The sequence below is a fragment of the Amorphotheca resinae genome (assembly GCF_003019875.1).
Source record: "Amorphotheca resinae ATCC 22711 unplaced genomic scaffold M430scaffold_8, whole genome shotgun sequence".
In the NCBI taxonomy this organism is placed as follows: Eukaryota; Fungi; Ascomycota; class Leotiomycetes; order Helotiales; family Amorphothecaceae; genus Amorphotheca; species Amorphotheca resinae.
Genome location: NW_020194478.1, coordinates 438,478 through 463,161, shown reverse-complemented (window position 1 = coordinate 463,161; position 24,684 = coordinate 438,478). Strand labels below are relative to the sequence as shown.

At 46.2% G+C, this 24,684-nt stretch overlaps 10 protein-coding genes across 10 annotated transcripts; 6 read left to right on the top strand and 4 right to left on the bottom strand.

The window, feature by feature from the left end:
• Positions 1-6,032: 6,032 nt before the first annotated feature.
• On the top strand, positions 6,033-7,309 carry M430DRAFT_277152 (hypothetical protein). Its single transcript, XM_024865698.1, has 3 exons — positions 6,033-6,120; positions 6,186-6,299; positions 6,349-7,309. The coding sequence occupies exons 1-3, from the start codon at positions 6,081-6,083 to the stop codon at positions 6,909-6,911; spliced, it is 717 nt and encodes a 238-aa protein (XP_024719514.1). The 5' UTR covers positions 6,033-6,080; the 3' UTR covers positions 6,912-7,309.
• M430DRAFT_35753 (hypothetical protein) lies at positions 6,911-9,229 on the bottom strand. Its single transcript, XM_024866804.1, has 5 exons — positions 9,048-9,229; positions 8,324-8,965; positions 7,945-8,210; positions 7,757-7,878; positions 6,911-7,701 (listed from the first exon to the last, which is right to left on the bottom strand). Exons 1-5 carry the CDS (start codon positions 9,094-9,096, stop codon positions 6,924-6,926), a joined length of 1,857 nt encoding a protein of 618 aa, XP_024719513.1. The 5' UTR covers positions 9,097-9,229; the 3' UTR covers positions 6,911-6,923.
• Positions 9,230-9,612: 383 nt separating this feature from the next.
• Positions 9,613-10,030, bottom strand: M430DRAFT_254354 (hypothetical protein). The gene has a single exon (XM_024865248.1). The coding sequence runs from the start codon at positions 9,914-9,916 to the stop codon at positions 9,617-9,619; it is 300 nt and encodes a 99-aa protein (XP_024719512.1). The 5' UTR covers positions 9,917-10,030; the 3' UTR covers positions 9,613-9,616.
• Positions 10,031-10,195: 165 nt separating this feature from the next.
• Positions 10,196-11,746, top strand: M430DRAFT_104073 (hypothetical protein; the record flags this gene model as incomplete). Its single annotated transcript, XM_024860902.1, has 1 exon — positions 10,196-11,746. One exon carries the CDS (start codon positions 10,196-10,198, stop codon positions 11,744-11,746), a length of 1,551 nt encoding a protein of 516 aa, XP_024719511.1.
• A 672-nt stretch (positions 11,747-12,418) lies between these two features.
• On the top strand, positions 12,419-13,614 carry M430DRAFT_142163 (hypothetical protein; the record flags this gene model as incomplete). Its single annotated transcript, XM_024862746.1, has 3 exons — positions 12,419-12,679; positions 12,742-12,904; positions 12,956-13,614. Exons 1-3 carry the CDS (start codon positions 12,449-12,451, stop codon positions 13,612-13,614), a joined length of 1,053 nt encoding a protein of 350 aa, XP_024719510.1. The 5' UTR covers positions 12,419-12,448.
• A 1,972-nt stretch (positions 13,615-15,586) lies between these two features.
• M430DRAFT_254331 (hypothetical protein) lies at positions 15,587-16,054 on the bottom strand. Its single transcript, XM_024865246.1, has one exon. It carries the CDS (start codon positions 15,948-15,950, stop codon positions 15,702-15,704), a length of 249 nt encoding a protein of 82 aa, XP_024719509.1. The 5' UTR covers positions 15,951-16,054; the 3' UTR covers positions 15,587-15,701.
• Positions 16,055-17,530, bottom strand: M430DRAFT_254334 (hypothetical protein). The gene is made up of 2 exons (XM_024865247.1): positions 17,440-17,530; positions 16,055-17,392 (listed from the first exon to the last, which is right to left on the bottom strand). The coding sequence occupies exon 2, from the start codon at positions 17,222-17,224 to the stop codon at positions 16,160-16,162; it is 1,065 nt and encodes a 354-aa protein (XP_024719508.1). The 5' UTR covers positions 17,225-17,392; positions 17,440-17,530; the 3' UTR covers positions 16,055-16,159.
• A 793-nt stretch (positions 17,531-18,323) lies between these two features.
• On the top strand, positions 18,324-21,002 carry M430DRAFT_59595 (carbohydrate-binding module family 35 protein). Its single transcript, XM_024868810.1, has 5 exons — positions 18,324-18,659; positions 18,706-19,007; positions 19,051-19,107; positions 19,152-19,947; positions 19,995-21,002. Exons 1-5 carry the CDS (start codon positions 18,538-18,540, stop codon positions 20,701-20,703), a joined length of 1,986 nt encoding a protein of 661 aa, XP_024719507.1. The 5' UTR covers positions 18,324-18,537; the 3' UTR covers positions 20,704-21,002.
• Positions 21,003-21,395: 393 nt separating this feature from the next.
• On the top strand, positions 21,396-23,090 carry M430DRAFT_59594 (hypothetical protein). The gene has a single exon (XM_024868809.1). It carries the CDS (start codon positions 21,716-21,718, stop codon positions 22,688-22,690), a length of 975 nt encoding a protein of 324 aa, XP_024719506.1. The 5' UTR covers positions 21,396-21,715; the 3' UTR covers positions 22,691-23,090.
• Positions 23,091-23,581: 491 nt separating this feature from the next.
• Positions 23,582-24,646, top strand: M430DRAFT_43192 (hypothetical protein; the record flags this gene model as incomplete). The annotated part of the gene is made up of 3 exons (XM_024867599.1): positions 23,582-23,716; positions 23,820-24,042; positions 24,143-24,646. The coding sequence occupies 3 exons, from the start codon at positions 23,582-23,584 to the stop codon at positions 24,400-24,402; spliced, it is 618 nt and encodes a 205-aa protein (XP_024719505.1). The 3' UTR covers positions 24,403-24,646.
• Positions 24,647-24,684: the final 38 nt, after the last annotated feature.

The window sequence follows — 24,684 nt, the reverse complement described above, 5'->3', positions numbered from 1 at the left end:
GGTGATCGATCAAAGGGAGCGAATTAAGTGGATTCGATTAAACTAGATTAAATTAAACTGCTGAACTAGGATCAAAAAGGAGGCTCTATATACAGGTAACGGTAGCAAATCAGTATAACAGATCTGTAGTAATAGGGCTCTATTACTATAGTAGAGTAAGTAGTAAAGTAAAAACTCTGTATCAAACTCTAAGCAAAATCTGACTCCTAATCTACCGGTAATATAGTATTACCTGATTAGGAAATCGAGTTATTACGTTTAATAGTCAGGTTTCTAATACACCTCTCTAGGAAGTCACGATTTTGTTCCTAATTAGGAAATAGTAAAGCTATTTACCTATTCTAAGTGGCCCTCTATCTATATACTTAATATAAATATATTAACGAACGTAATAATCAAACAATTAATTAAATAAGTGTCTAAAAACAGTATATATCTACTATAACCCGCGTATTTAGTCTAGATCTAGGTTCTAGTAGTCTTTCTAGCTAGTTTTTATACTTAATTTACTAATCCTCTTTAGCTCGTAACTTTAGTTACTAGTCGACGTAGGCTAGCTAATTTAGTATCAAATATCTACTAGTTTAAGCTGTTTAACGAACTCTTAGTGTTTTTAACGTAGTAGGGCTTTTATAAGCCTATTAGCCGGCATGTTATTAGTCGATATCTACTCTAACTTAACGCGTTAGGTAGCTACCTCCTGCCTTAGCTAGTGTTAGTAGATATTAACGTACTTAAGCTTAGTAGCTAGTCTAGGTGTTCCTAGCTCTATTAGCTGTATCGTTTGTAGATTATCTACCTTTATAGAGTACTTAAACCCCGGATCAAACTCTAATGTAAGGTTCGCAAATACCTTACGCTACTAATATAGCTCTTTTATAGCGTGTGTTACTACTAACAGCTCTGCCTCTATACTTAAAGTAGTGACAGTCTTTTGCTTACTTAATTTCTAGTTAACTAGCCCTCTAAACAAGTAGAATACGTAACCTTCTGTACTACGTCTATTTAGTAGGTTATTAGTAAACACAGCGTTACTTATGTAGGCAAAGGCTTGCCCTAAATCCGTTCTATCCTTGTATTTAATAGCTAGGTGTTTTGTTAAATACAGGTATCTAATTACCTTATCTGCTACTTAGTAGTGATCCAGCAAAGGGTTAATTAAGAACTTAGAAAGCCGTATAGTAGCTCTTATTGTATCCGGCCGTGTAACGATAGTAGTGTATAGAATCAAGCCTACTTTTTGCTAGTAGGCTAAGACCTTCTAATCTGTTACTTTCCCTGTATATAGCGCTAATTCGTTAGTAGCTATAGGTGTAGCTAGTGCTTTACCTTTGTTAAGGTAGAACCTCTTTGTAATAGACTTAATATACAAATCTTAGCTTAGCTAGATCTGCCGCGCCGTTCTATCCCTTATTACCCTTATCCCTAAGAACTAACTTAACTCCCTTAGATCTCGTATCTTATATTTACTAAATAGCTTTGTTTTAAAAGAGAGGAATTCGTTATAGTCAGATCGTCTAGATAATATCGCTATATCGTCTACGTAAAAGAAGACTATTAGCTTGTTATTTATATAAAGGTAGTCTGCTTTAGGTATAGGAAACAGCCTTAGTTCTTCTAGTGTACGAGTAAACTCGCTATACTAGAGTAGTAGTGATCTACAAAGGCTGTATAAGGCCTATAAGAAAAGGAGGTAGTGTTCTAGCTTACTAAATCCCTCTAGGTAGTAAATATAGACTTTACTGTCTATATTACTATTAGTAAACGCGTTAATAGCGTCTAATTAATAGATATTAAGATTAAACTAGGCCGCTATAGTTATTAGAGCCTTAAATACTCTTAACGTAAGGGTAGTAGCGTAATTGTTACGGCTGTTAGGGCGCTATAGATCGCCTCTAACTACAAGCCTAGCCTTAAATTTGGCTAGAAAGCTGTTAGTATTAAATTTATATATAAACACCTACCTTATAAGGATTACATATCTCTTAATAGTCAAACAGTAGACTAGTTTAAAGGTTCCTTACCTCTTTAGATCTATATACTCTTTCTCTACCGCGATCCTAAACTTAGTACTATAAGGGTAGTTTTAAAGCTCCCTCTAGTAGCTAGGTAGTACTAGGAGATCGGTTTAATAAAGTCTTTGTTTCTTGTATTTAGTACCTAGTTAGAAGGCTAAATAGAACCTACTATATTTGTTAATCCTCTCTTATTATACTACGTAGGCGTGTTTACGGTTTTAACGTCGCTCCTTAAGGCCTTTAATAATATTACTACGCCTAATACCTTTAGATCTAGGCCCTCTTTATAGCCCCTTCTGTCGAATCGTAACGTTATTAGACAACAGGATAGGATCTAGCTGTATTAGTAGCGTGTCTTCTATCTCTACATCTGATTTGTTAGGTTTGTTAAAAACAGGTAGATCAAAAGGATCGTAAGGCTTAAGAGATTGTACTAAGGGCTTAGATTTGTTGTTTTTAGCTATTAGCTCTACTAATTAACTTAATTCTGTCGATCTATTTGATCTAATTAGCGCGTTTAGCGTGTTTAGAGTAGTAAGTTTATTTAACATAGATCCTAGCGTGTTTAGCGTGTTTACAGGTAGATCCGTTTAATCTATTAGATCTATTTGTTTATAGGATTCGTCTAATTCGTTTAGTTTAACGTTAGGTATAGCCTGTAAGGTAGGCAAAGGTATAGTAAGTAAGGGAATCTAAGTTTTAGTACTAACCTAAGGCACTAAATAAGGCTTAACTAAGTGTTCTCTCCTATCCTCTACCTATTAAGGCACCTCTACTACTATAACGTCTTTAGTATCTGATTCTTTAATTTACTAGTTCTTTGTCTGTTAAGATGTCTCTTCTAGGGCCTGTATAGCCTGTTCTTTAGCCTTCTATAGTTCTACTAGATCGTAACAGGCTGTTTTATTAAAGGTAACGTTACGGGTAGATACTATTTGATTCTTTAAGGGGATCTATATTCGGTATATGTTTGTCGACTTATATCTAACAAGGTATCTAATAAACGCTTTAAGATCTAACTTATCTAGTCTAGCCCTAGTCTTGTTTAGTACGTACGCCTTACATCTATACGCTTAAAGGTAGCTAAGCTTAGGTTTAAGCCTCTTTTTTTTACTCTCTATTACCTCTTAGAGGTACTAGTAAGGGGTTTTCTAAGCTAACGAGGCGCTAGGGGATCTATTAATAAGGTAGGCTACTATTTTACTAGCTTTAGGCTATAGGTTCTCTAGTAGCCTACTCTCTATACAAAGAGCTATACCCTTCTAAAGGATTACTCCCTTAGATCGCTTAGCTAGACTGTTTTGTTCTAGTGTTTGTAGCGCTAATCGTTCTACTAGGATCCCTTCTTCTATTACCTACTTATTAAACTCCTCTCTAAGTAACGTTTTACTGTCTACTTAAATAACCTTTACTCTAAACCCCTACTGCCTATATACTATACGTACAAAGTAGCGTAGAACGCTAAGGGTTTCTTGTTTAGATTCTATAGTATATACGAAGTTTATTTAAGTTAAGTTATCTAGGATATAAAAGATATAGCGCTCTCTTGTATCTACTATATAAAAAGGGATAAGATCTACGTGTATTTACCTAAACAGAGTAGTAGCTCTTTTAGCTAGTACCTAGGATATTCGTTATTTTACGTTAGATAAGTAGCACGTTTTATAAGGGGTAATAAGATACTAGTCTATATCTACTATTTTAACGTCTCTAGTAGCGCTAAAGAGGCGCCGAATAGCCTCTATTTAAAGGTGACCTATCCTTCTATACTAAAGGTCGGTTAAAGCGCTAGATAGCGCTAGAATATAACTGTTTATAGGGTACGCTATAGTATTAGTAGTTACGGCGTCGTTTCTAAGTTTAGTAACTAGATTATATTCTAGTATCTACTAGCTATTTTAAACTAGCGTATAGTAAAAGGTTTGGTTTCTAAAGGTTAATCGTCCTCCTTTAGTATCCTAGTAGATCCCCTTTTAGATTAATTAACGTAGGGATACTACGTTAGTATAGAACGTAGGGACTAGCGCGGTATTTAGTAACTTAATAGTAAAAGGCCCCTTTAGCCCCTAGAGTTAGATTTTTACTATACTAAAGGCTTTAATTTAAATTCGATCCTTACTAGCTAATAAGAAGCTTTGTTCTAAGGCTTTTTATACAAAGCTAAACCTATTTAGGTCGTTACAGACATGTATTATAGTACCTAAGTCGAGTATAAAGCTTCTTTTTAGTAGGTAATCCTGTTCCCTTCTTTTTAAGACTAAATAACTAAATTCGGTAGTTAGGTTAGCTATTTTAGTAGCTATATTAGTAGATATAGCTAATACTATAAACGCTTTAAGGGGATCCTCTTCTTTATTAATTACTATAGTTATTTTTGTATTTAGGTTCGAATTACTTAATTTAGACGTGTTTTAATCCTCTTTTTAGAGTGCCTCTACCCTCTTCTTAATAGAGGCGTTAGACTTAAGTTTCGCGCTAATCTCTTTTTAGATCTTCTTGTTTAGTACCTATCCCGCTAGCCTTTTACTAGGGATTAGGTAATAACAGTCCTTAAACTAGTGTCTCTTACTATACAGGTACTTAAGGGGCCGTTTACTCCCTTTGTCTAAGCTTTGCCCCTAAAGGGTAGGGAACGCCACGTAATATCCTTCTTTTACTTTTAGTTACCTTTTGCTCCTAAGTTTAAGCTTAAACTCGTTAAGTACGTCTTTAAATTCGAGTTTCTCCCCCCTAAAAAGCTAGTGTTTTACTATCTAGGTAAACACTAGATCTATACCCTCTATAGCGGCTACAAAGTCGTAGATTAGCCAGGTACCTAAAACTTTAGCTATATTAAGCGCTAGACAGTTGTTATACGCTAATTTAAAGCTGTCGATCTAAGCGGCCACTAATTGCCCCCTTTTAGGTACCTCCTAAGCTAACTTATACTTCTTAATTAGTTCCTGTTACCTTACATCGTCTAAAGGAGCTACTCTCTTTTTTAGTTCTACGAGTATATTATATACTATAGCGCTAGCGTTAACGTAGTAAACGTATTCTTTCTGTATCGTGTTAATTATTCGTATCTATAAGTCGTTTAACGCTTGTTGTTACTGTTTAAACAGTCGTTGTTCCTTATTATATCGATTTTAAAGGATCTGTAACTACTCTCTTTCTCCCTTACTTAACTAGCTATAAGCTACGTTTGATTGCCCTCGAACATAGCCCGGTTCGGGCTAAACTAGCTCTCGCGGTTAAAGTAGTAGTCGATCCTTTAAAGGATCTACGAAGTTCTATATATTAGCGCTTCTAGCTATAGCTTAGATCCCTTTAATCTAATCGTCCTAATCGTCGGTTTTATTAAGGATGTAAGTAGTAATAGTCGTATTAACTATACCTACTATAATAATTAAAGTCGAATTAGTAGTAAGTTAGGTAGAAACAGCTACTAAACGCGTTGTTTAACTAGTTACTAAATTAGGTAAGTTAGGGTAAGTCTAAATCGTTAAATAAGTACTTAAATTAGCGCCTTTAAATTAATTAGGTAGCCTATTAGCGGCGTTGTTTAGGATATTTTAATTAGCTTTTGTTAAGCCTTGTATGTCTACTTAAAAGTCGAAAAACAGGCTTGTTTACTACGTTAGTATTAGCCGAAATCACGTCGATAGTAGTGTCAAAAAATCAAGTCGGTTAGGGAGTCTGATCACATAGTTTCGGTAGCTATAGAAAGTAACCCGGGCTTATAACTGTTAAATAGAATAAATTAGTGATCGATTAAAGGGAGCGAATTAAGTAGATTTGATTAAACTAGATTAAATTAAACTACTAAACTAGGATCAAAAAGGAGGCTCTATATACAGGTAACAGTAGCAAATCAGTATAACGGATCTGTAGTAATAGGGCTCTATTACTACAGTAGAGTAGGTAGCAAAGTAAAAACTCTGTATCAAACTCTAAGCAAAATCTAACTCCTGATCTACCGGTAATATGGTATTACCCGATTAGGAAATCGAGTTATTGCGTTTAACAGTCAGGTTTCCAACAGCAGGGCCAGGTGAGCCATTCTGGTTCAAAGATGGACTGATGAAAGTTGGAATGACCTTACATCTCTGGAGCGTGCTTCGTGCGTCACCCTTTGACTGACATGCTCTCCCATAAGTGACATATCACCTGCTGACACCTCAATAGCTGCTGGTGCTCTCCTACCCTTACAATTTGTCCCTGCTTTACGTCGTCGATACACGTACATGCACAAGCTTAATGGACGTTTGCTTCTAGTGCTCCTCATGATGGGCAATCTCAGTACGCGTTGCCCCTTTCCGCGCCGTTGCCCTCCCTAACTCCCTTTTAGCAGCATTGACCATCGCACCCAAGAGCTTTAGTGGCACAATCACAACGCGGGCTGCCGTTATCTTGCTCGCTTCCTTGACTACAGTCTCAACATACAAATCTTGGACCGCAATCCGCAATCTCCATATCGATCAACATCGCGCCTGGATCTTGCGAACATGGGCATATGCCGGCTCTATTCTAACCATGCGTTTCGTGATGGCAGCTATAGCCATTTCCGTCACCGTATTCTGCCCTGACCGCTACAGGGTCGTAACAACCTGCCAGGAAATCCTCTTCATGTACGACGAGCCAACGAGCTCGGATCTTTTCGATAGGTATCCTTCTTGCTCAAATATCACATCGTCAAGCGAGCCTGTATATGTAATCGCAAATGCTTCAATGAAGTACGGATATCCAGAAGAGAGCGCTGCTATTTTGGGGCTCGCATTTGGAGTTTCATCGTGGATAGCGCAGGTCATTCACATCTTGGCGGTAGAGGTGTATTTGAATCTCACAAAGGACGAGGATGAGCGCTTGAAGAAAATCTCGGTGTTGAGGAGGAAGGCTGCAAGACTGGAGTAGGGGCATCTTTTCTTAATTCGTACAGAGAATATCATGCTTAAATAAGGGAAAATCTCCCTCTAGTCCTATAGACAAAGTCTCCTCCATAACATCCACCCAGACCGGTTTGCAGATCTGCTCACAAGCACTTTCGAGCCAGACGATGCCTACTAATACATTTTTGATTTCTCGCCAACGCGTAAGATGCGCTGAAATGCACAATCGCGATATGCGGGATACAAACCACGGCTTATGCGGTGTATAGGAAGCTGCCGCACAACCGGTGAATAATATCCAGAGTAACAGTCTTGAGAGAGGCCCAGACCACGCACTGAGATTTATATGCTCCAGACTTGCCCGTAGCCTCCCAACCATATGCTCAAACATTGAGGCTGTACAAGGAAGCTCCCGAATGATTAAATATATATAGATGAGCAAACCAAGCCTGCATGATTCCTGAACATGATCATGAGTCAAAAGGAGTTGAGGGTTGGCATCAGCGGGAATTGCCAACGAATTGAGCTGGCGCTCAATCTGATAGACTCTGTAGCTAAAGAATGCACAATCGTATTCTGAAGAGTCGTTACATGATGCTACGGAGCGCGTTACAGACATAACACTGTCAAAACAGTCGGCTATAATCCTCGTGATGCCGTGAGCTCTCATGAGTGGCGTGCTAGCCATGCTTTGGCCAGACCGAGGCTCGCTGTCCATTTCGAGAAATGGGTGTGTTCCAGACAGGAGCGTCGAGTCTTCTAGGCTAAGGAAGCGGAACTGCCGAAAAGTAAACAGAGATTCGCTGACAGTAACCCTATCTCTACATCTCAGCATTGTTCTTATTCGCGTCACAGTTACTATTAGCCCACCATAATATCAGGTTTATCAGGGTATCGTCAAACCCAGCGGCCCACAGTCCGCCACGAATGTTGATCATCTGCTCCAACCCATTCATGTGGGTTTCATAGACTCTTGGACTACCGCTCAAGCGCTAAAAGAGATAGTGATTGCATTAGAAACGTGTGGACTCGCTAAGGAAGGGACGAAGCATTCTCACCTCGCACAAAGCGAGACACGACACCGCGGCTATTGTGCTGTCACTGACGGAAAGAGCCGCATCCCCTAGTCTTCTGTTGATAAATGAAATAGCTTCGTTTTTCTGCTTTATAAGAAACTCGACACTCATGTGGCCTTGAAGAGCAGCATGATGTGCCGCAGATAGAACTAGAGCAGCCGAGAGCATAACAGGGTCCGACATCGCCTTCATGAACCATGGTACTCTTGGGCTGACTGCCAGCCTTCTTTTGAAGATGACTGAAATGTCTTTCAATTCGTCAGTCAGGAGCAGCAACGAGACTGGTAAGGGAACATCAAGTCAAAAGAATTGAACGACTGAGGGACCTATACGGACGAGGAGCGCAGGATAGGCCACTTACAATGATGGATTAGTATTTTCTTTTGCGAATCCTGGTACAGCGGTAACGTGTCAAATGGATCTAGAACTCCAGTTCCTAAATAGCTAAATGAGGCATGTCTGGATAGTAAGTTTTTCTCAGTATTAGAATCTACAGAAAAGTTTGGTTCATCTCTGGATGAAGGCAGGTCTTCTCGATCATTGGGCGGTGCCGGCCATTCTTCAGACTTCTGGACGACCGTAGTCTTTGTGGCTTGCCCAGCGTGTACGAGGGTAATACTTGACGAATCCAGTGGTAGAACATCTTCTGTCTGTGCCGCCTGAGAAGGCGTTGCTTTGGACATACAGACGTCCTTCCGTTTCGCCTTTGGCCCTCCACGACGTTCCGTTGGTTTTGACGAGCTGATACTTCCTTTACTGGGCCGGAAGACAACGGCACCGGAGCTTTGGGCTGCCTGTCTGGCTTCCTTCTGCTTCCTCCGTATGCCCCGCATCACGTGAGATCGCACACGCTGCTGTTGTAGAGTGACATCGTGGCTTGCAGTTTTTGGGGTCCGGATAACAAACTGGAGCTGAGTATCTGCAGGGGCCGAGTTCTGTGGTGATTGGAAGACTCTCAGTGTGGGGATTGCAGCATGTGAGGAAAGCCCCTGCGTCTGAGTGTCTATAATAATACCGGCCAGGGTCAGCAAAGATGGGGAGCTTCAAACGAGGCGTCTGCAGAATCGAACTGCTATCGAACTGACCCGCTGGTCGAATCAAGTGACTCGCAACCCGGTCCCTTTTGGGCTCCATGGTATCTAGAGCCGGGCCCAGGTCGCATTAACAGCCGTTCACCCCAAGTCGTCGTATGCGTAGGGAAATTACTTTTCCTCTCGGTTCTCGAGACGGATCGTGAGGAAGTGGGAGGGCAACGAGCCAATGGAGTGGTAATGGTGGCATACGATGATTGTGGCCGAGCGATGTGAGCGGTGCATTATGTTTAAACACACGGCAGAAAAGGGGGCGTTAATCGCCTACGAAGGATACCTCTAAGAGCCTAGGTAAGGTACCTATATTTTAAGCTTACCTACCTTATTTAGCGAGGGGCGGTAAGGCCACAAGGCCACCAGAGATCTTCTCGACGACCATGCCTCTGCGTCCCTTGTCTTCTCCTCTCCTCCTCTTCTCCTGGACTGTAGATTCATCGTCTTATCAATGCAACCCCATTGACCGCTCCTCGTGTCCATACGGCCGTACGTCTCCAGCTGTTTGCCGGCCTCATCGATCCGATCTGCGCCCCGGCAGTTACAATCCAGCCTCTTGAGTCGCAGCATTAATAATCATAGGTCTCTGGAAACCCCGCCCCCGCCGCCTCCGCCGCCTCCACCGCCCTCCCACCGCCCTCCCACCGCCTCATCTTGCCTCCTTTCGCCACCCTCCTAAGCCTCTCCTTGACACGAGTCATGACGAAGAACACACCGTCTTTGGACAATACGGACGGACGGAGCCATAGGACTCGACTTCCAATTACCGACACAGTATCCGAGGCCAGAACACGGGCACGGCTTAGACGAGTATCTATCTGCCCGTCCCACCGCCAACACTTCACGTAGCTCGGAATCGTGGGGGACATTTCGCGAAATAGAAGATTCGGAGATATGAACCTGGGGAGACTCCGAGGGGGATACCCCGAACTGGAGATGAGCAATCCTCCCCGGAGAGAATAAGAATAGCCACCTTCGCCCGTGGATGGATCTACCAAGTAGAATCAGCAAGAGCGCTGAAAGTCATATCATCGAAACATACATTGGGGTATTCTAGATCACCGTTACCTGCAATCAGACGTACCGCAGCCTTCACAATGACGGAAGTTTCCGAATCTCCTAAGGATCTCTCTGGAGTCCAAGATGATATGCACGGACTGAAGTCTAAGTGGCCAGTGGCGCTTGATTTGGCCGGCTCGAATCTTCCCTTCCGTCTCGAAGGTGAGATAGGCGATCTGGTCGTCCTTGGCGAGATCCCCAAAGAAATCGAAGGCACATTCTATCGAGTCATGGTTGACCCCTTTGTCCCTCCGGACCCACGAAATGTACCTATCGATGGCGACGGCAATATATCCGCGTTTCGGTTCCACGACGGTCGTGTGGACATGAAGACCCGATATGTCGAGACCGAGCGCTACAAGTTGGAGCGCAAGGCTAACAAGGCACTTTTTGGACTGTACCGCAATCCTTTTACCCACCACCCGTGCGTTCGGGCAGCAGTTGATAGCACAGCCAATACCAACCTCGTGCTATGGGCAGACCATCTATTGGCGTTGAAGGAGGGGGGTCTGCCATACGCCGTAGACCCAGATACCTTGGACACAACTATGTATGATCCGTTTAAAGGGCAGATATCCGCGAAAACGTTCACCGCGCATCCAAAAGTCGACCCCTTTACAAACGAGCTGGTGGTGTATGGGTATGAGGCAAAAGGACTTGCCACTCTGGATGTTGTCACGTACACTCTAGATCAGGATGGGAAAGCTTCGGAAGAGCTATGGATAAAATCGCCTTGGTGTGCCTTTATTCACGACTGTGCTATCACAAAGAACTGGCTCATTCTTGTCCTTTGGCCCTTTGAATCCAACATGGAGCGTCTCAAAGCTGGAGGACAGCATTGGGCATGGAACTACGACCTTCCCGCCACATTTTTGATAGTCCCGCGGCGCAGTGAGGTGGCAGAAAAGTATGGGTGGAAGAAAGGGGAGCATAGGCGCCAGTTCTGGAAGAACTGTATGCCAATTCACACAGCAGGTGCATGGGAAGGGGAAGATGGAAAGATTTACCTGGAGAGTTCGCGAGTGCATGACAACGCTTTTCCTTTCTTCCCTCCTGACGACGGGCGGATGCCCTCGCCGGACAGCAAGGCGGACTTTGTGCGCTGGGAACTCGATCCGAATCTGCCTGACGGTACGCAAACGCCAGATCCTGTGGTTGTGCTTGACATACCTTCGGAATTTCCCCGTATTGACGAACGATTCATGACCACTCAATACGAGTGGCTTTTCCTCGATGTCTTCCTGCCCGAGAAACACGATGGTAGCAAGAATATCTTCCACGGCCTTAATGCGTTGGCTATGCACAGTAACAAAACGGGAAAGACCAAGTTTTTCTACGCCGGAGATGATTCCCTCGTCCAAGAGCCAATCTTTATCCCACGGTCGGAAGATGCGCCAGAAGGAGATGGATGGGTGATGGCTCTTATAGAGAGAAGAGCCGCGCAACGTTGTGACCTGGTGGTTCTCGACACGAAAAACTTTGAGAAACCGATTGCAATTGTGCAGCTGCCCTTCCATGTAAAGTCGCAGGTTCACGGAAACTGGGTCGAGGCGAAGCGACTCAAAACACAAAAGAGCCTAGTCAGACAAATGGGAGAGCTGAAGATCAGTGGGCAAGGGGCACTGGAGCCCCTGATCTGAATGGGAGTTGTTAATTCCCCCTGTATTTGACATTATTACTTCTATTGTATATAGGGCAATTTTTCTGGGGTGTATCTCGGAATTTAACAGCCGTTGGAAATGAAGTATATAGCTCAAAAGAAGTGTCCTGATTGGATATATGCCTACCTGCAGGTACCATGTGAGGAAAGCAATACGCACGAATGCAGGTATTGCAATCCTGCATGTACCCAAGTACTTACTCACTTGCCCCTGATGCATGGGGGTAAGTATGACTGAGTACAAAAGAATAGCAACTGGTTCTATACAGAGACGAGCTACTGATAGCGTGTGTAGAAACCATCCTTATCCGTCTCCAGGATCTTTCAGGGCTTAGTTAATGCCATACCCATAGCATGAGATGCTATTATCGTCAATGATCATTCGCAAACATGTGAAATGGACCGTCAATAGAGATGCTGATGACTGAGGTGGGGTTTGTATCAAGTAGGAGGGAGGCTTAATGGTGGGCGCCCTCCCCCGCAATGGCCAATTGGTCCGAGATATATGATAAGGCGGCGAACGGACTTCCGACGAGATACATCGTTCTGTGCAGGAGTGGGATATGAAGTTCATAGATAAGTGTACAAATATATGGAGCACCTTTGTGACTTCAGAATATAGATTCAAATTGATAATCAATCTGCAAGTAGTGATTTGAACAACACAGAACTGCAGCTCACCATGTCTCAAACTACTCAGACTACTCAGGCTGAAACGGCTGAGCCCATTACCATACGACTGTCGAACGGCAAGACTTTGAACTTTGCCTCTAATATATCCCAAGAGGCCGATGAGATTCCCATTATTGACGTTTCCGGGATCTACAGTGACAAGTTCGAAGATCGCCAGGCAGTGGCGGAGAAAATCCGCGAGGCATCTCACCGTATTGGATTCTTCTATGTGATCAACCATGTAGGCATCTCATGTGTACCCGTGATATCGCTCCAGAGCCCTTCCTTGCTAATACTATGCAGGGAATTGATCCAAAACATGCCGAAGTGGTCTTTGAACAGGCCAAGAGATTCTTTTCACTGCCAGTAGAGAAGAAAATGGAAGTTTATACTGGGCTGGTACCTAATGAGTTTGTTGGGTACCACCCAATGGAGCACTACAGTAGAACTGCGGCCAAACAAAAGGGTTAGTGAAGCTTCACAGAAGTTTGCTCCGCAGTTTACTTAACGTTCTCAGATCTTAGTGAAGCATTCAACTGGGCGTACTCTGCTGCAGAAGACCCCGAGGCCATAGACAAAGACGAACCAGGCATCAGTATCTGGCCCAGTGACTTGGATGGCTTTCGAGAAGGGCTCTATGGCTATCACACTCCCCTTCTCCAATTTGCTCGAAAGCTGACCCAAATCTTCGCCCTCGCGCTCCACCTGCCCGAGAATGCCTTCGACGAATACACGAAGAAGCCCGAGGCGGGGATGCGGATCCTCCACTACCCGCCACAGGAGCACTCTGTCGATGACCAGAACGGGATAGGCGCGCACACCGACTTTGAGTGCTTCACCATCGTCACTCAGGATGACTCGGCCGGCCTTGAGGTTCTCAGCAAATCGGGCACTTGGATCAAAGCTAACCCAGTCCCGGGCTCCTTTGTCGTCAATATTGCAGATTGCTTCATGAGACAGACGAATGACTTCTTTGTCTCAACAGTTCATAGAGTTGTCAACAAGTCCGGCCGCGAGAGGTATTCGGCACCTTTCTTCTGGGGCTTTGATCGGAAGATGTTGCTAGAGCCGGTGCCGACTTGTGTTTCCGAGACGAATCCGGCTAAGTATCCTGTCATGACCGCTGGTGAATACTATAAATTTCGGGCAAATAAGGCCAAGGACGACGAGTTATAAAATATTATTATAGCTGTAGTAGTAGTAGTAGTAACATCATCCTCTATTGAATACTAGTGCTAGGTACTATAAGAGTTATCTATATATAATTACATGTAGTTCTACAAGAGGGAAAAGCAAAGAAAAACCCTCTTACTAAGGCGCCGTAGAATCGCCGGTCTTGTATCACGTAATAGTACAGGCACAGGCTACTAGTAGCCCCTACCCGGAGGCAGTCCTGTACCGCGTCGTAATACTACTTCTATTTAGACTATATCTCTAACTCATAAGCCTATAGATACGTGTCCCGGGTCCCTCCCGGTAGTACGTCCTGTCCTATTCGGCCCCTCCCTCCTCCTTACCTCTATTCTCCTCCCTAACTAAGTGCCGGCTCTCCTTTCTACCTATCCTCTGCCTTCGACCCGGAGATACTACCGAAGTAGCCCGTAACTATTAGTACTCTAGTAGGGCCGTCGTGTCGTACCCGGTAACTAACCGGGCTAGTGATTACTCCTCTGTTATAGGCTCTTGCTGTTACGAGAGCGACGCGCTACTATTTCCCTAGCCTTTTAATATATATAAGCCTATAACGGTAGGGCAGGTATCCGGTACTTATACGGGCCTAAGAGAGGGCAGGAAAAAAGAAGAGGAGGGGAGGGTCGAGTCGAATCGAATCGTCGGATCGTTGTTGTTGTTGTCGCGCCGGTTTTGAGTATAAGAAAATCTTTAAAGTATCGTCTTGCTAAGGGCGCGATTCGCCGGCGTACGACTACCGGGCAGGACCCGCGTATGTCTTGTCATATCCGTATTGTTTTGACTATTCGAAAACAGTCGAAAGGAGTGTCGAATCGATTGTTAATCCGGTAAAGTTATAAAAAGGGGGTAATTCCGTGTTGTAAAAACTCTGTTTTGTTAGGCCTCCGGCCCCCTCTCGCGACGCCGACGACGATATCTCGTCCGCTACAAGAGATATTATCGATCTGATCGTAGGAGGGGCTCCTGTAGGGTTCCTTTGACGGTCTGACAATAGATTTAAGCACCCTTTTCAAAAATTTTCGTTCTTGGTTTTTCTGTGTTTTTCTATTATAGCTGTATGATTCACGATGATTAGGAAATGCGGCTGCTTCTGCTTATATTGATTCAGCACTCTGCCTTTGTAGTTTTGTTAATAAACCTCAGTTCTATGATTCTATCAAAGAGTTTAAAATCCCGGAAATCATGTTCAACTCCCTATGAGATTAAACTAGCATACTACTTGTACGTAGTTAGTTGAGTTCTATGTCATTTGAGGATATTGAAGCTTAGGACGGTGAGCATAATCAGTGATGCCAGGCTGTAGCCATATACAAACGATTTATTGTCAACAACTGGGCGTAGGTGTCCTCCCTAGCTTCTGAGGGTTGGTCTTCTAGAAGCATGCGTGGTTCTAGAAGGTTGTCATAGTATCGGAGGCTATTTTTGACTTCCGCAGCGACCAGGGACATTGTGGCTATGGTCTACCTATCTCTATAATACGGCGAAATGGATAGTACGGCCATCATACAGCCCAGATAAGTTCATGAGATAAGGCAGAGGAAAGATAAGGAGACCTTGGCGCGAATTAAGAGATTAACATGCATGAACGAAGGAAACCGCTGGCAAGGACTACTCACCAAAGCGAGGCCAGCAGGCCATTGGTTCGGCGACGAAGAGCCAAAGCTGTCGCAGGATAAAACCAGCATATTTCCTATCGTATCTATTCTGTTTTCGTGCAGACAACCTTGTTAGGGATAACCTGTTGAGCTGTTATATGAAATATAACAAGTCTCATGTTATGTTGCTTCTACTGTTCAATTGTGTTATATAGTCTTCCCACAATCTTCGTAGCAATTACAAAGCGAAGCCTCGGCTTACCAGTCTACGGCTGCTTTACAAGTTTCAAGGCTCCAAGAATATACCTTATCACTAGCGTTATGCTGTGAATATCTTTTCGATTTGCAATATCAAGTGCTGTGCTACCGTACTTTACTTCGTCATTAAATATGGAAGGACGTAGGTTACGTGACCATGAAGAAAGCAGTGTCTGTTAGCTCACCAGTACAAGTTGAGAAGTGTTCAATTGTGTTAACCTAATCCTCTGGAAGCAGAATCCGCCTGGAATTCACAGGATAGTCAGAATGAGCAGTATTTTCGATGTTGTTTAAGATCAATCCCTTATAAACCGCGTACCTAAAAAAAAAACACCGTAAATGACCATATCTCGTCTCGTATTTGTTGAAGAGCTTGTTTCGGAAGGATAGGTATTTGTCGTAATCACTGTGCCGCGAGAGCATAGCTGTATCGTCCACGTAAAAGAACACGACTAGCTTGTTATTCATGTGTAAGCACTCTGCTTCGGGCACTAGGTACAAGCCCAGTTCTTCTAGCGTAGCTGTGAACTTGCTGTATCACAGCAGCGGCGATCTGCGCAAACCCTGGGACGTCTGGGATGAAAATTCGATTGTAGCAAGTCCTGGGAGTAGAATATATTTAATTGATGCCCTTTTTCGTCCGCCTAGCATATAAGTACGGTATTCGTATACTGTAACTAATGTTGATCAGATAGCGGATCAGGCAGTTGCTCAACAGCTGACCGGAGTCTTTCAATGTGTATTGGACCAAAGATATCGTAAACATTCCTTGTGAATCTATAAGTCGTCCACCTCTCTTTACCGTCATCGTCGGTCATGTCAAACCTTTTGATAATGTGACGGTAGATACTAGTCTGATCTCCGTCGATGATGGGATAGTGACCATAGATTCTTACGGATTCGTCGTCATGCGAGATCGAAAACGCTAGTATCTTTTGATTGAGTTCATGCTGTCGAGAAACCTGACGGTACAAATCAACCACTTGTTTGACAGCAATGCTAGCGCTATGAGCATTTTGTCGATCAGCGACGAGCAGCTCCCGACATACTTCCATCGTAAGGTACGGAAAATACATCCAGGGAGTAGCCAGAAAAGGTGTATGTTTCCACCCTTGGATGAAAGGTTCCAGCTTCCGAAATTGACTCTGGGTGAAAATGGCCCTTTTGCATCCAGCGGAATAATCGGGCTGGGGTACAGGTCCTGGTACGATGGGCTCACACCCATACCACCTCTGGTTTAGGTGATCTACCATAGGTTCCAGATACTCTGCGCCGTAAGCACATAGGACTTCTACAGAAGGAACAAGGAGCGGGGAAATATCTCGGATGATTTTTGCCTCGTTTTCGTTATGAAGCCTCTCGCAAGTCTTGCGGAATCGATCCTCTCGAAATAGAGAATCAGGAGGAAGAGGCTGTTCTGTCTCAAGCAGAGACCTGCAGAGATCTTGGCAAGAAGAAGTGACCCCGGGTCCACCAGTCATGTGTATGCCCACTTGTTCAAGGGTCATCTCATATAACCGACTTCTAGCAGCGGTAGTCTTGCCTTTTCTTATCAATCCGTCAGTCGTCTCTGACTTCGTGTCGAGTGAAGACGATGATGAGTTGCTCTCGAGAAGTAGATTCAATGCGTTTTCTTGTTCGAAATATTCCTTAGGCCAAGGATTCCCTTGCATCATCCAACGAGTAACCGGGTCGACATTATTATTATCGTTGATGTCGTCAGTATCTTCCGGACTAGACATGTCTCCAATCTCGCAATCTTGGGCAAATTTCGCTGGTATTTTCAATCGAGTTGCTCTTCTAAAGGAATATATTCCACATTTTCAGGTGGTGGACTTAGGCTAGGGTGTCGATGATGGCCTGCAGGGTCTAGCCGGGCGGGCATTCGTCTTTCGTTTTCAGTTTTGAACCTGCTGACTTGAATCAGCTATGTCTCAGTAGGAAAGAATTGGCATGCCTCTTTTCCAGGCGTGTGGCTAGATAGGAGAAGAGGGTTGTTCGGAATTCCCGACTTTAGATACAGATCGTCCTTGGTGGCGTCATATCTCCTGGAGGCGTCGTATCTCTCGGAGGCGTGCGTTCTAACAATCAGAGGACGGACGTGTTTTGTTGTTTGTATGCTTGATGGGGGGTTATATCGAGTAGAAGCAACTGGTCCGGTAAGAAGTAGATTCCTGTTTGCTTGGAGTGAGAAGGTGGAGGGTTCGAGGAGCGAGCCAGTGGGATCTAGTTAGGCGATACAGCGGGCTTCAACAATCTGGTTTCTGACGGCGATTTTGATTAGCAACCTTCTTCCTCCAGCGCGATGTTATCTAGGCTGTTGAGAGAGGCCGCATTGTGACAGCCGCACTATGCACCCATTTGACATAACATCTACTGAAGGTCCAGGATTTAAAGTTGGTTCGCGGTGATGCGAAATTGCGGGGTGGTGGGGTTGACGAACCGATAGACCGGATCGGATGAACGTGTGGCCTTTCTCCGCAGGACGCCCACATTGGCATCAGGAGGCAAAAGACATAATAAAATGAAATAAAATCTAGAAATAGAAATAGAAATAGAAATAAGCATGTGAACAGTTCTGCCGGACTTGTGGGATAACTCACTCACATGACTAGGCGGGCCGAAGCGAAAACCCCCTCGTGTTCCTCGTTACTCTGGAGCATCGAACCGGCCACAAATCCTAGCAACCTCAATTTCCCCGAATAGACAACAAACTCCCGGGCTCGCAATATGTTGCCCAGGATATATCTTCTGGTTCTCTTTGGACGCGCGACTTGGCCGATCCTCCATCTTTTCCTTCCTCCGCTGATTGGGGCGCATCTACCAGTCCGTGCAAAATGCGGGGTCTCCAGACTTGGCTCGCAGATCTTCCTCGTAGGCATTGTGCCGACAATTTTCCTGAAAACAAACCGCATGGAGGAATTCGAGGCCGCGGACGCTATACAGGTGAGGAGCGCGCATGGGATATCAAAGGATGTATAAGTGTCGTAGGTAGAATTTCCTAGGGATTTTCTTCTCTCCCATTCCTAGATCAATCAATCTTCTTACCCTCGCGATGTTACTCCCCCTCAGGCAAACTTTTCTCTCTCTCCTCTCTCTCTACCTTTTCGCCGGTGGTACTGCGAAAGGTCTGGAACGACGCTTGAACAATGGCCTCGCGATTACACCACCCATGGGGTATGCTATCTACTCCTGTCTCCTGTTCCAATGTTAAATGATGCAGATGGAACTCATACAATCACTACTCCTGCTCTCCGAATGAGTCTATCATACACTCGAACGCACAAGCTGTAGTTGACCTTGGACTGCAACAGAGTGGCTATCATTTTGTGACTGTCGATTGCGGATGGACGCTGCCGAATCGGACAGCTGAGGGGACTCTGACATGGAATCCCGCTCGATTCCCAAGCGGATATCCAGCCCTGGGCGACTTCCTCCACGAAAGGGGTCTTGGATTTGGTGTATACTCGGATGGTGGGGTTCAAATGTGCATGACAGGAGAGCCAGCACAAGCTGGAAGTCTATGTACGCGGGATTCCATCTCGAAAAATTACACTGACCATTCCAGTCCACGAACAGATAGATGCGGATACATTCGCATCATGGGGTGCTGATCTACTCAAATGTAAGATCCTCGATGTGTCAAATTGCGCCTTCTGACATTCCCAGACGACAATTGCTACTCCGACGCCGCCCAAGGTTATCCCGATGCAGCCTACGACCCTGATATCTCCCCCCTCGGCCGGTATGCTAATATGAGCAATGCTGTCCTTGCTACCCACCGTCCTATACTCTTCCAGGTCTGTGATTGGGGTGTCGACTTTCCCTCTGCTTGGGCGCCTGGCGTCGGAAATAGCTGGCGCATAACAAACGACATTATTCCATCTTACCGCACTATTTCTCGGATTTTGAATCAAGCAGTGCCACAAACATCGTTTGCAGGTCCTGGACGGTGGCTGGACCTAGATATGTTAGAGGTGGGGAACAATGTTTTCACGATACCGGAGGAGCAGACGCATTTCTCGCTGTGGGCAATAATAAAGAGCCCTTTGGTTATTGGGGCTGCGCTTAAGGACAACTACACAAGTATCAGTCAAGCGTCACTCGACATTTTGAAGAACGCGGATGTCATCAGCTATAATCAGGATAGCTTGGGCGTTGCTGCGAGCTTTAGAAGGAGGTGGACTGAGGAGGGATATGAAGTTTGGGCAGGACCTCTGAGTGGCGGGAGAACTGTTGCTGCGGTAATCAACTTGAAGGATGAGGCAAGGACTTTGACGCTGGACTTGCCAGATGTTGGGCTCCAGAAGGCGGGACTCGTAAGAGATATCTGGAACGAGGTGACTGTTAAGAACGTTCTCACTTCATACACGGCCCCGGTGGAATCGCACGGTACGATATTGTTGGAGCTGTGGGATACCACCGTGGCAGATTCATATGATGGCCGAGACTCAACTACGATGAGGTGAGCCCGTCCTGTACAAACATTCGAACCCCCACTGAACCCCACAGGCAAACTACAACTTTCTCCCAAGTATATGGGATCACATCTAGCTCCAACTATACTGCTACACTTTCCTTTGAGCCCCAGCCGAAAGCCGCCACTGTCGCTATTGGCAACATACCGTACACGCTTCCCGCCTCCGGCAAGACGCTCTCAATTCCGCATATCACACTCCGAGCAGGAGATAACAATACCATCTCCATAGACTCACCAGTTCCACCAACATCCCTACGCATCACGCCGCCCCCGCCATCATTCTATCCTTCCACGTCATTTGCTCTGGTTGGAAATGCAAGCCATGTCGAATGCTACACGGGTCTCTGCCAACCCGTCGGATCCAAGATCTCCAACCTCTCGCCAGCGGGGTCGGCATCTCTCTCGATCACGGCTCCGTCTTCGACGTCCGGGCGGAAACTGGTCGAGGTGTATTTCTGCAACAACGACATTGCATTCTCCACCTCATGGACCACGGGCACTAACACGCGGAACATGACCATCAGGGTGAATGATGTGACGACACGGATCGAGGTGCCTCTCAGTGGGCGGAGCAGCGAGCTCTTCAGCCCGGGCCTGGGATGGCAGGATACGGGGACATTTGAGGTCCTCGTTGACGGATGGGTGGAGGGTGAGAATGTTGTGGTTGTGGGGAATGCGTATGGTGGGGAGGGGCTGGTCAACTGGGGAGCGGACTTTGTAGGATTGGGCGTACGGTGGTAGGGCAGTGGGGTCCGCAGCCACGATGCACATGGCTCGGGACAAGGACCAGCGGCACCGGTAGAATCTAGATAGACATGGCGTGCTGCATGGCGGTACTGCGGAATCAAAGTATAGCTTCGGATGATTGCTTGAAGTACTTGCAACGGGTTTGGTGTCTACCCCGTGCGGTTGGATAAATAGGTAAGCTTCGGCATAGCGGGGACCAGAATGAAAGGGGCAGGACGGGTGGTAATACATAGATTAATGAGTGGAGAGGAAGGAGGATGGTTGGTATTATTTACAGAGCATGTCCATGTGGCAACGTTACGGTGCTTCTCGTGTCCGACTGGCGATCCATCGTCGGGAGCAAAAAGGGCAGGAAAAAAAGGGCAAAAAAAAGGGCAAAAAAGGGCAGAAAAGGGGAGACGCGGGGGTGCCCATAGGGGTGCCTGGGTTGGAAATATCAGACGAACCCGGAGCCAGACAGGGGTTCGAGCCAATCAGGAGCAGCGATGGGCGATTATGCAGTTATGCAGGGCCCTGACGGCGTGACGCTACGCGCGTTGGCTCCATTTTGGTCCATCTTGGTGTCAGGTCCCGAACAGCCGTTGCATCTGAATTGTGCGTAAAATTTCACAGGCGAACTCCTCGCCAGTGAAACGGCTTAGTGGTCGACCCTTCGAACCTCCGATCCCTCTCCATCCATTCATTGTTGTCATCCTCCATCTTTTCCATCAAACCCCCAACGACTACTGGCTCCTGGCTACAGTCCTACTTCGTCTATCTTCTCCTTCGCTCGTTCTCTTCTCTTTCTCTTCTTCTTCTCCCCCTTTTTTTTCCCTCCCTCTTTTTTCCAAACACTCAACCCCTGGCTTAGCCTCGTATCCGAATCCGAATCCCTCCCAAGCACGCCGCACGAAGACAAGCAATCCTATACGAGGGAGGCCATCAACAACAACAACACCACAGGCGGCGTCCATCTCTTCTATCGAACCTTTCCCTTCCTCCCTTCGTCTCCCCCTCCGTCGCCGTCATGCTCTCCCGCCCGCAGACACGCCTGGTAGCCCTCCTGGCCCTCCTTACTGTCGCTCAAGCAACATGGCCCGAAGGTCAACTCGCCGCTCGCCGGGAAAGCAGCGCGCCGACAGATGACAACAGTCTCATCCTCTCGCAGATTGACACTTCAGTGTCAAGCGCGGCCCCCTCGTCGACAGCAGCAGACAGCAGCAGCAGTGCAGCTCCCTCGACTACCTCCTCGTCCGAGCCCTCCTCAACTTCTTCCTCCAGTGCCCCGAGCTCGACCGAATCGGCAGCTCCATCGTCCACTGTCGTCTCTTCCAGCTCGATTGCTCCTCAAACATCATCCAGCTCCTCTGCCCCCGCCTCCTCGTCGGAAGCGTCGTCCTCGGCACCACCGACCTCTTCTTCCCCCCTCCCCACATCCTCTTCCGCCTCCTCATCCCACGCTCCTTCCTCTTCCGCCTCCCCATCTCCCTCATCGACCTTGAAATCATCCTCGGCCACTTCGACCAGCCACAGCCAAAGCAGCACCCATACGACCTCGTCTTCGTTTACCCCAGTGACGACTCAGAGCGTGCAAGTTATCACTACCTCGGTGGTTGTGACCAAGGGCGGTAGCATATACACGACTGCATCAAAGGTTAGCTCCACAAGCACATCTGTGATAACCAACCCGGCCTCTCTTTCCAACAATGGCTCGTCATCATCGAGCGGCATGAGCTCGAAGACCAGGAACACCATCATTGGTGTCGTCGTAGGAGTTGGCGGAGCCATCATCCTCGCCGGTCTCTCGATCGTCGCCTGGAGGATATGGGGACGCAAGAGGACCGAGGATGAGAGTGATGGGTTGATGGGCTTCCGCAGAGGCAGCGGAGGACCTGAGAAGACGAACTCAGTCGGTGGAGGCTCCTCCCCGAACCCGTTCCAGAGCACGCTGGAGAATTACCACAACCCCTCCATGCAGGTCAATGCCTCATCAAACTTCTAATTTGAAGCTGTCCCTGGAAGGAACACGGCGGAGTCATCATTGGGCTTGGGATTTCTTTCGTTTGTTACTCAGCGTATCACGACCGCGCTATCACACTCTTTCATCGTTACAGGTAGGGGGTGGAAGGAATTGGCATTAGAGAACTGGTGTTGTCTGTTTTTTTTTTTTTTAACTTCTCCTATCTCTCCTAAACCCGTCGTCCTAGCCCAGTGTTGGCGCGAGGGGCCCGCATTACTCGATTGTAATTTAGACAGCCCAATTCCTCACCACCCACGGATCTGGGCTCAACACTCACGCATCAAATGGAGTCAGCGTTCTTGTTGTTTCTACACGACCCAAGCGTCGCATCCTATTTGTTGACTTGACATTTCATGTCCCTGAATCATTACACGTGCTGGGTTTCTTTCCCGTCCCTGCACCACGACGCTCTCTCCGAATTTGTATCTGTCTGTATGTATGTCTGTATGTGTGTACGTGTATTTTTGCTTAGAAGAGAAGAGAGAGAAGAGAGAAGAAAATAAAAGTGTATTTTGTATACCTTACCTTGCCTTACCTACCTATGTATTAGTATTATTCATGTCTTGAGATGAGATGCCGCACCCAACCCAGATGGAATGCGTCGCAGCACCGTTTCGCATCCCTGTGCACGTCGTTTCAGCACGGCGCCTCGGTCTGTCCAACGATTTCTTCGCGCCTATACAGAGGTGATTTTGGTATTTTTTTGTCTTATTCTTATTCTTATTCTTATTTTCATTGAAAGATCCTTCCGGCTCTTTTGCTTTAGCTTTCTTTTTCCTCTCTAAGACGATACGATAAGATTGTTGTCCGTCTTGGTGCCTTAATTAATAAGAAGAGAAAAGGAGATATAAGAAAATGATTATTCGGATCGCGATGATCGCGAGTTTGATGGAGACGTTTATGCTGCTGTGTGTAGCTGCCCGCGAAGGGTTCGCAGGGCTGGAGATGGGGATGCAGATAGAGAGGATAGGGGTGTTGGCACGGCAGGCGGGGAGTGAGAATTTGCAGGTTTGTTTTTTGTTTTTGGCTTCTGCTTCTGCTTGTTCTTTTTTTTATTTTCTTTTCCCAGGGGGATAGAGAGAGAGAAAGAAGCTCATACCCAAATCATCAGACATTCACAGGCACCCTCGGCGGGGCCGCGGACCCCATCACGCGCACGGGGGATACGCGGGAGCCATTCGCAGTCGACGGGTCGACGTTCACGGATCTGAGCGATGCCGTGACGCGCAGTTGTAATAATCAGCATAATACGTGTGCGCGGCTCGCGAACTCGAAGACGTCGGCGGAGGGAGGAGGAGGAGGGACGACGGTCGCTGAGTGTGATGCGCAGCAGAGTGGGTTATCTCGGGTCTTTATCTTGTTTTGTTTTATTTTACCTGGAAGGCCTGGCATGAGGGGGGTTGTGTGCAGAAGGCTAATGTATGGGGTGCATAGGTTCTTGTATTGCGGCGGGAGGCACGAGTATAGCGTCGGGAGCGAACGCGAATTCGACTTCGAGTGAGCCTGCGAGTGCGAGTGGAGGGACGAGTACGACGCCGAGCGAAGTGGTCGTTACGAGCACGAGTACGGAAACGAGCGGTTCGGTCGTGGTGGTGACGGTAGGGACGACGGCGACAGGTTCGGCGGTGCTGGGCACGGCGACGGCGACGTTGGAGGGGTCGGATGAGAATTTCTTTTTCTTTTGTGATGCGTGATTTGTGTCTTCAGAGGGAAGTGTGTGTGTTTGGTGTTTGGTGGTTGTGTATGGGAGGCTGGGAAAATCGTGAGATAGGTAAGCATAATGGGCTGATTGTGGTAAGTTGGATGAACAAGACAATGGCTGTTGTATGTATGATGCCAGGCTTGTGCGGTAATCTGAGATTTCCTCATAAAGCACTCGTCAATTAGGGGGTTGTCAAAAGTTCTTGGAGGGTGAAGGACTTCGAGAGGGACGAAAGTAGCAGAAAAGCATGTCGAGAAGAACCTCTCATCTGAAA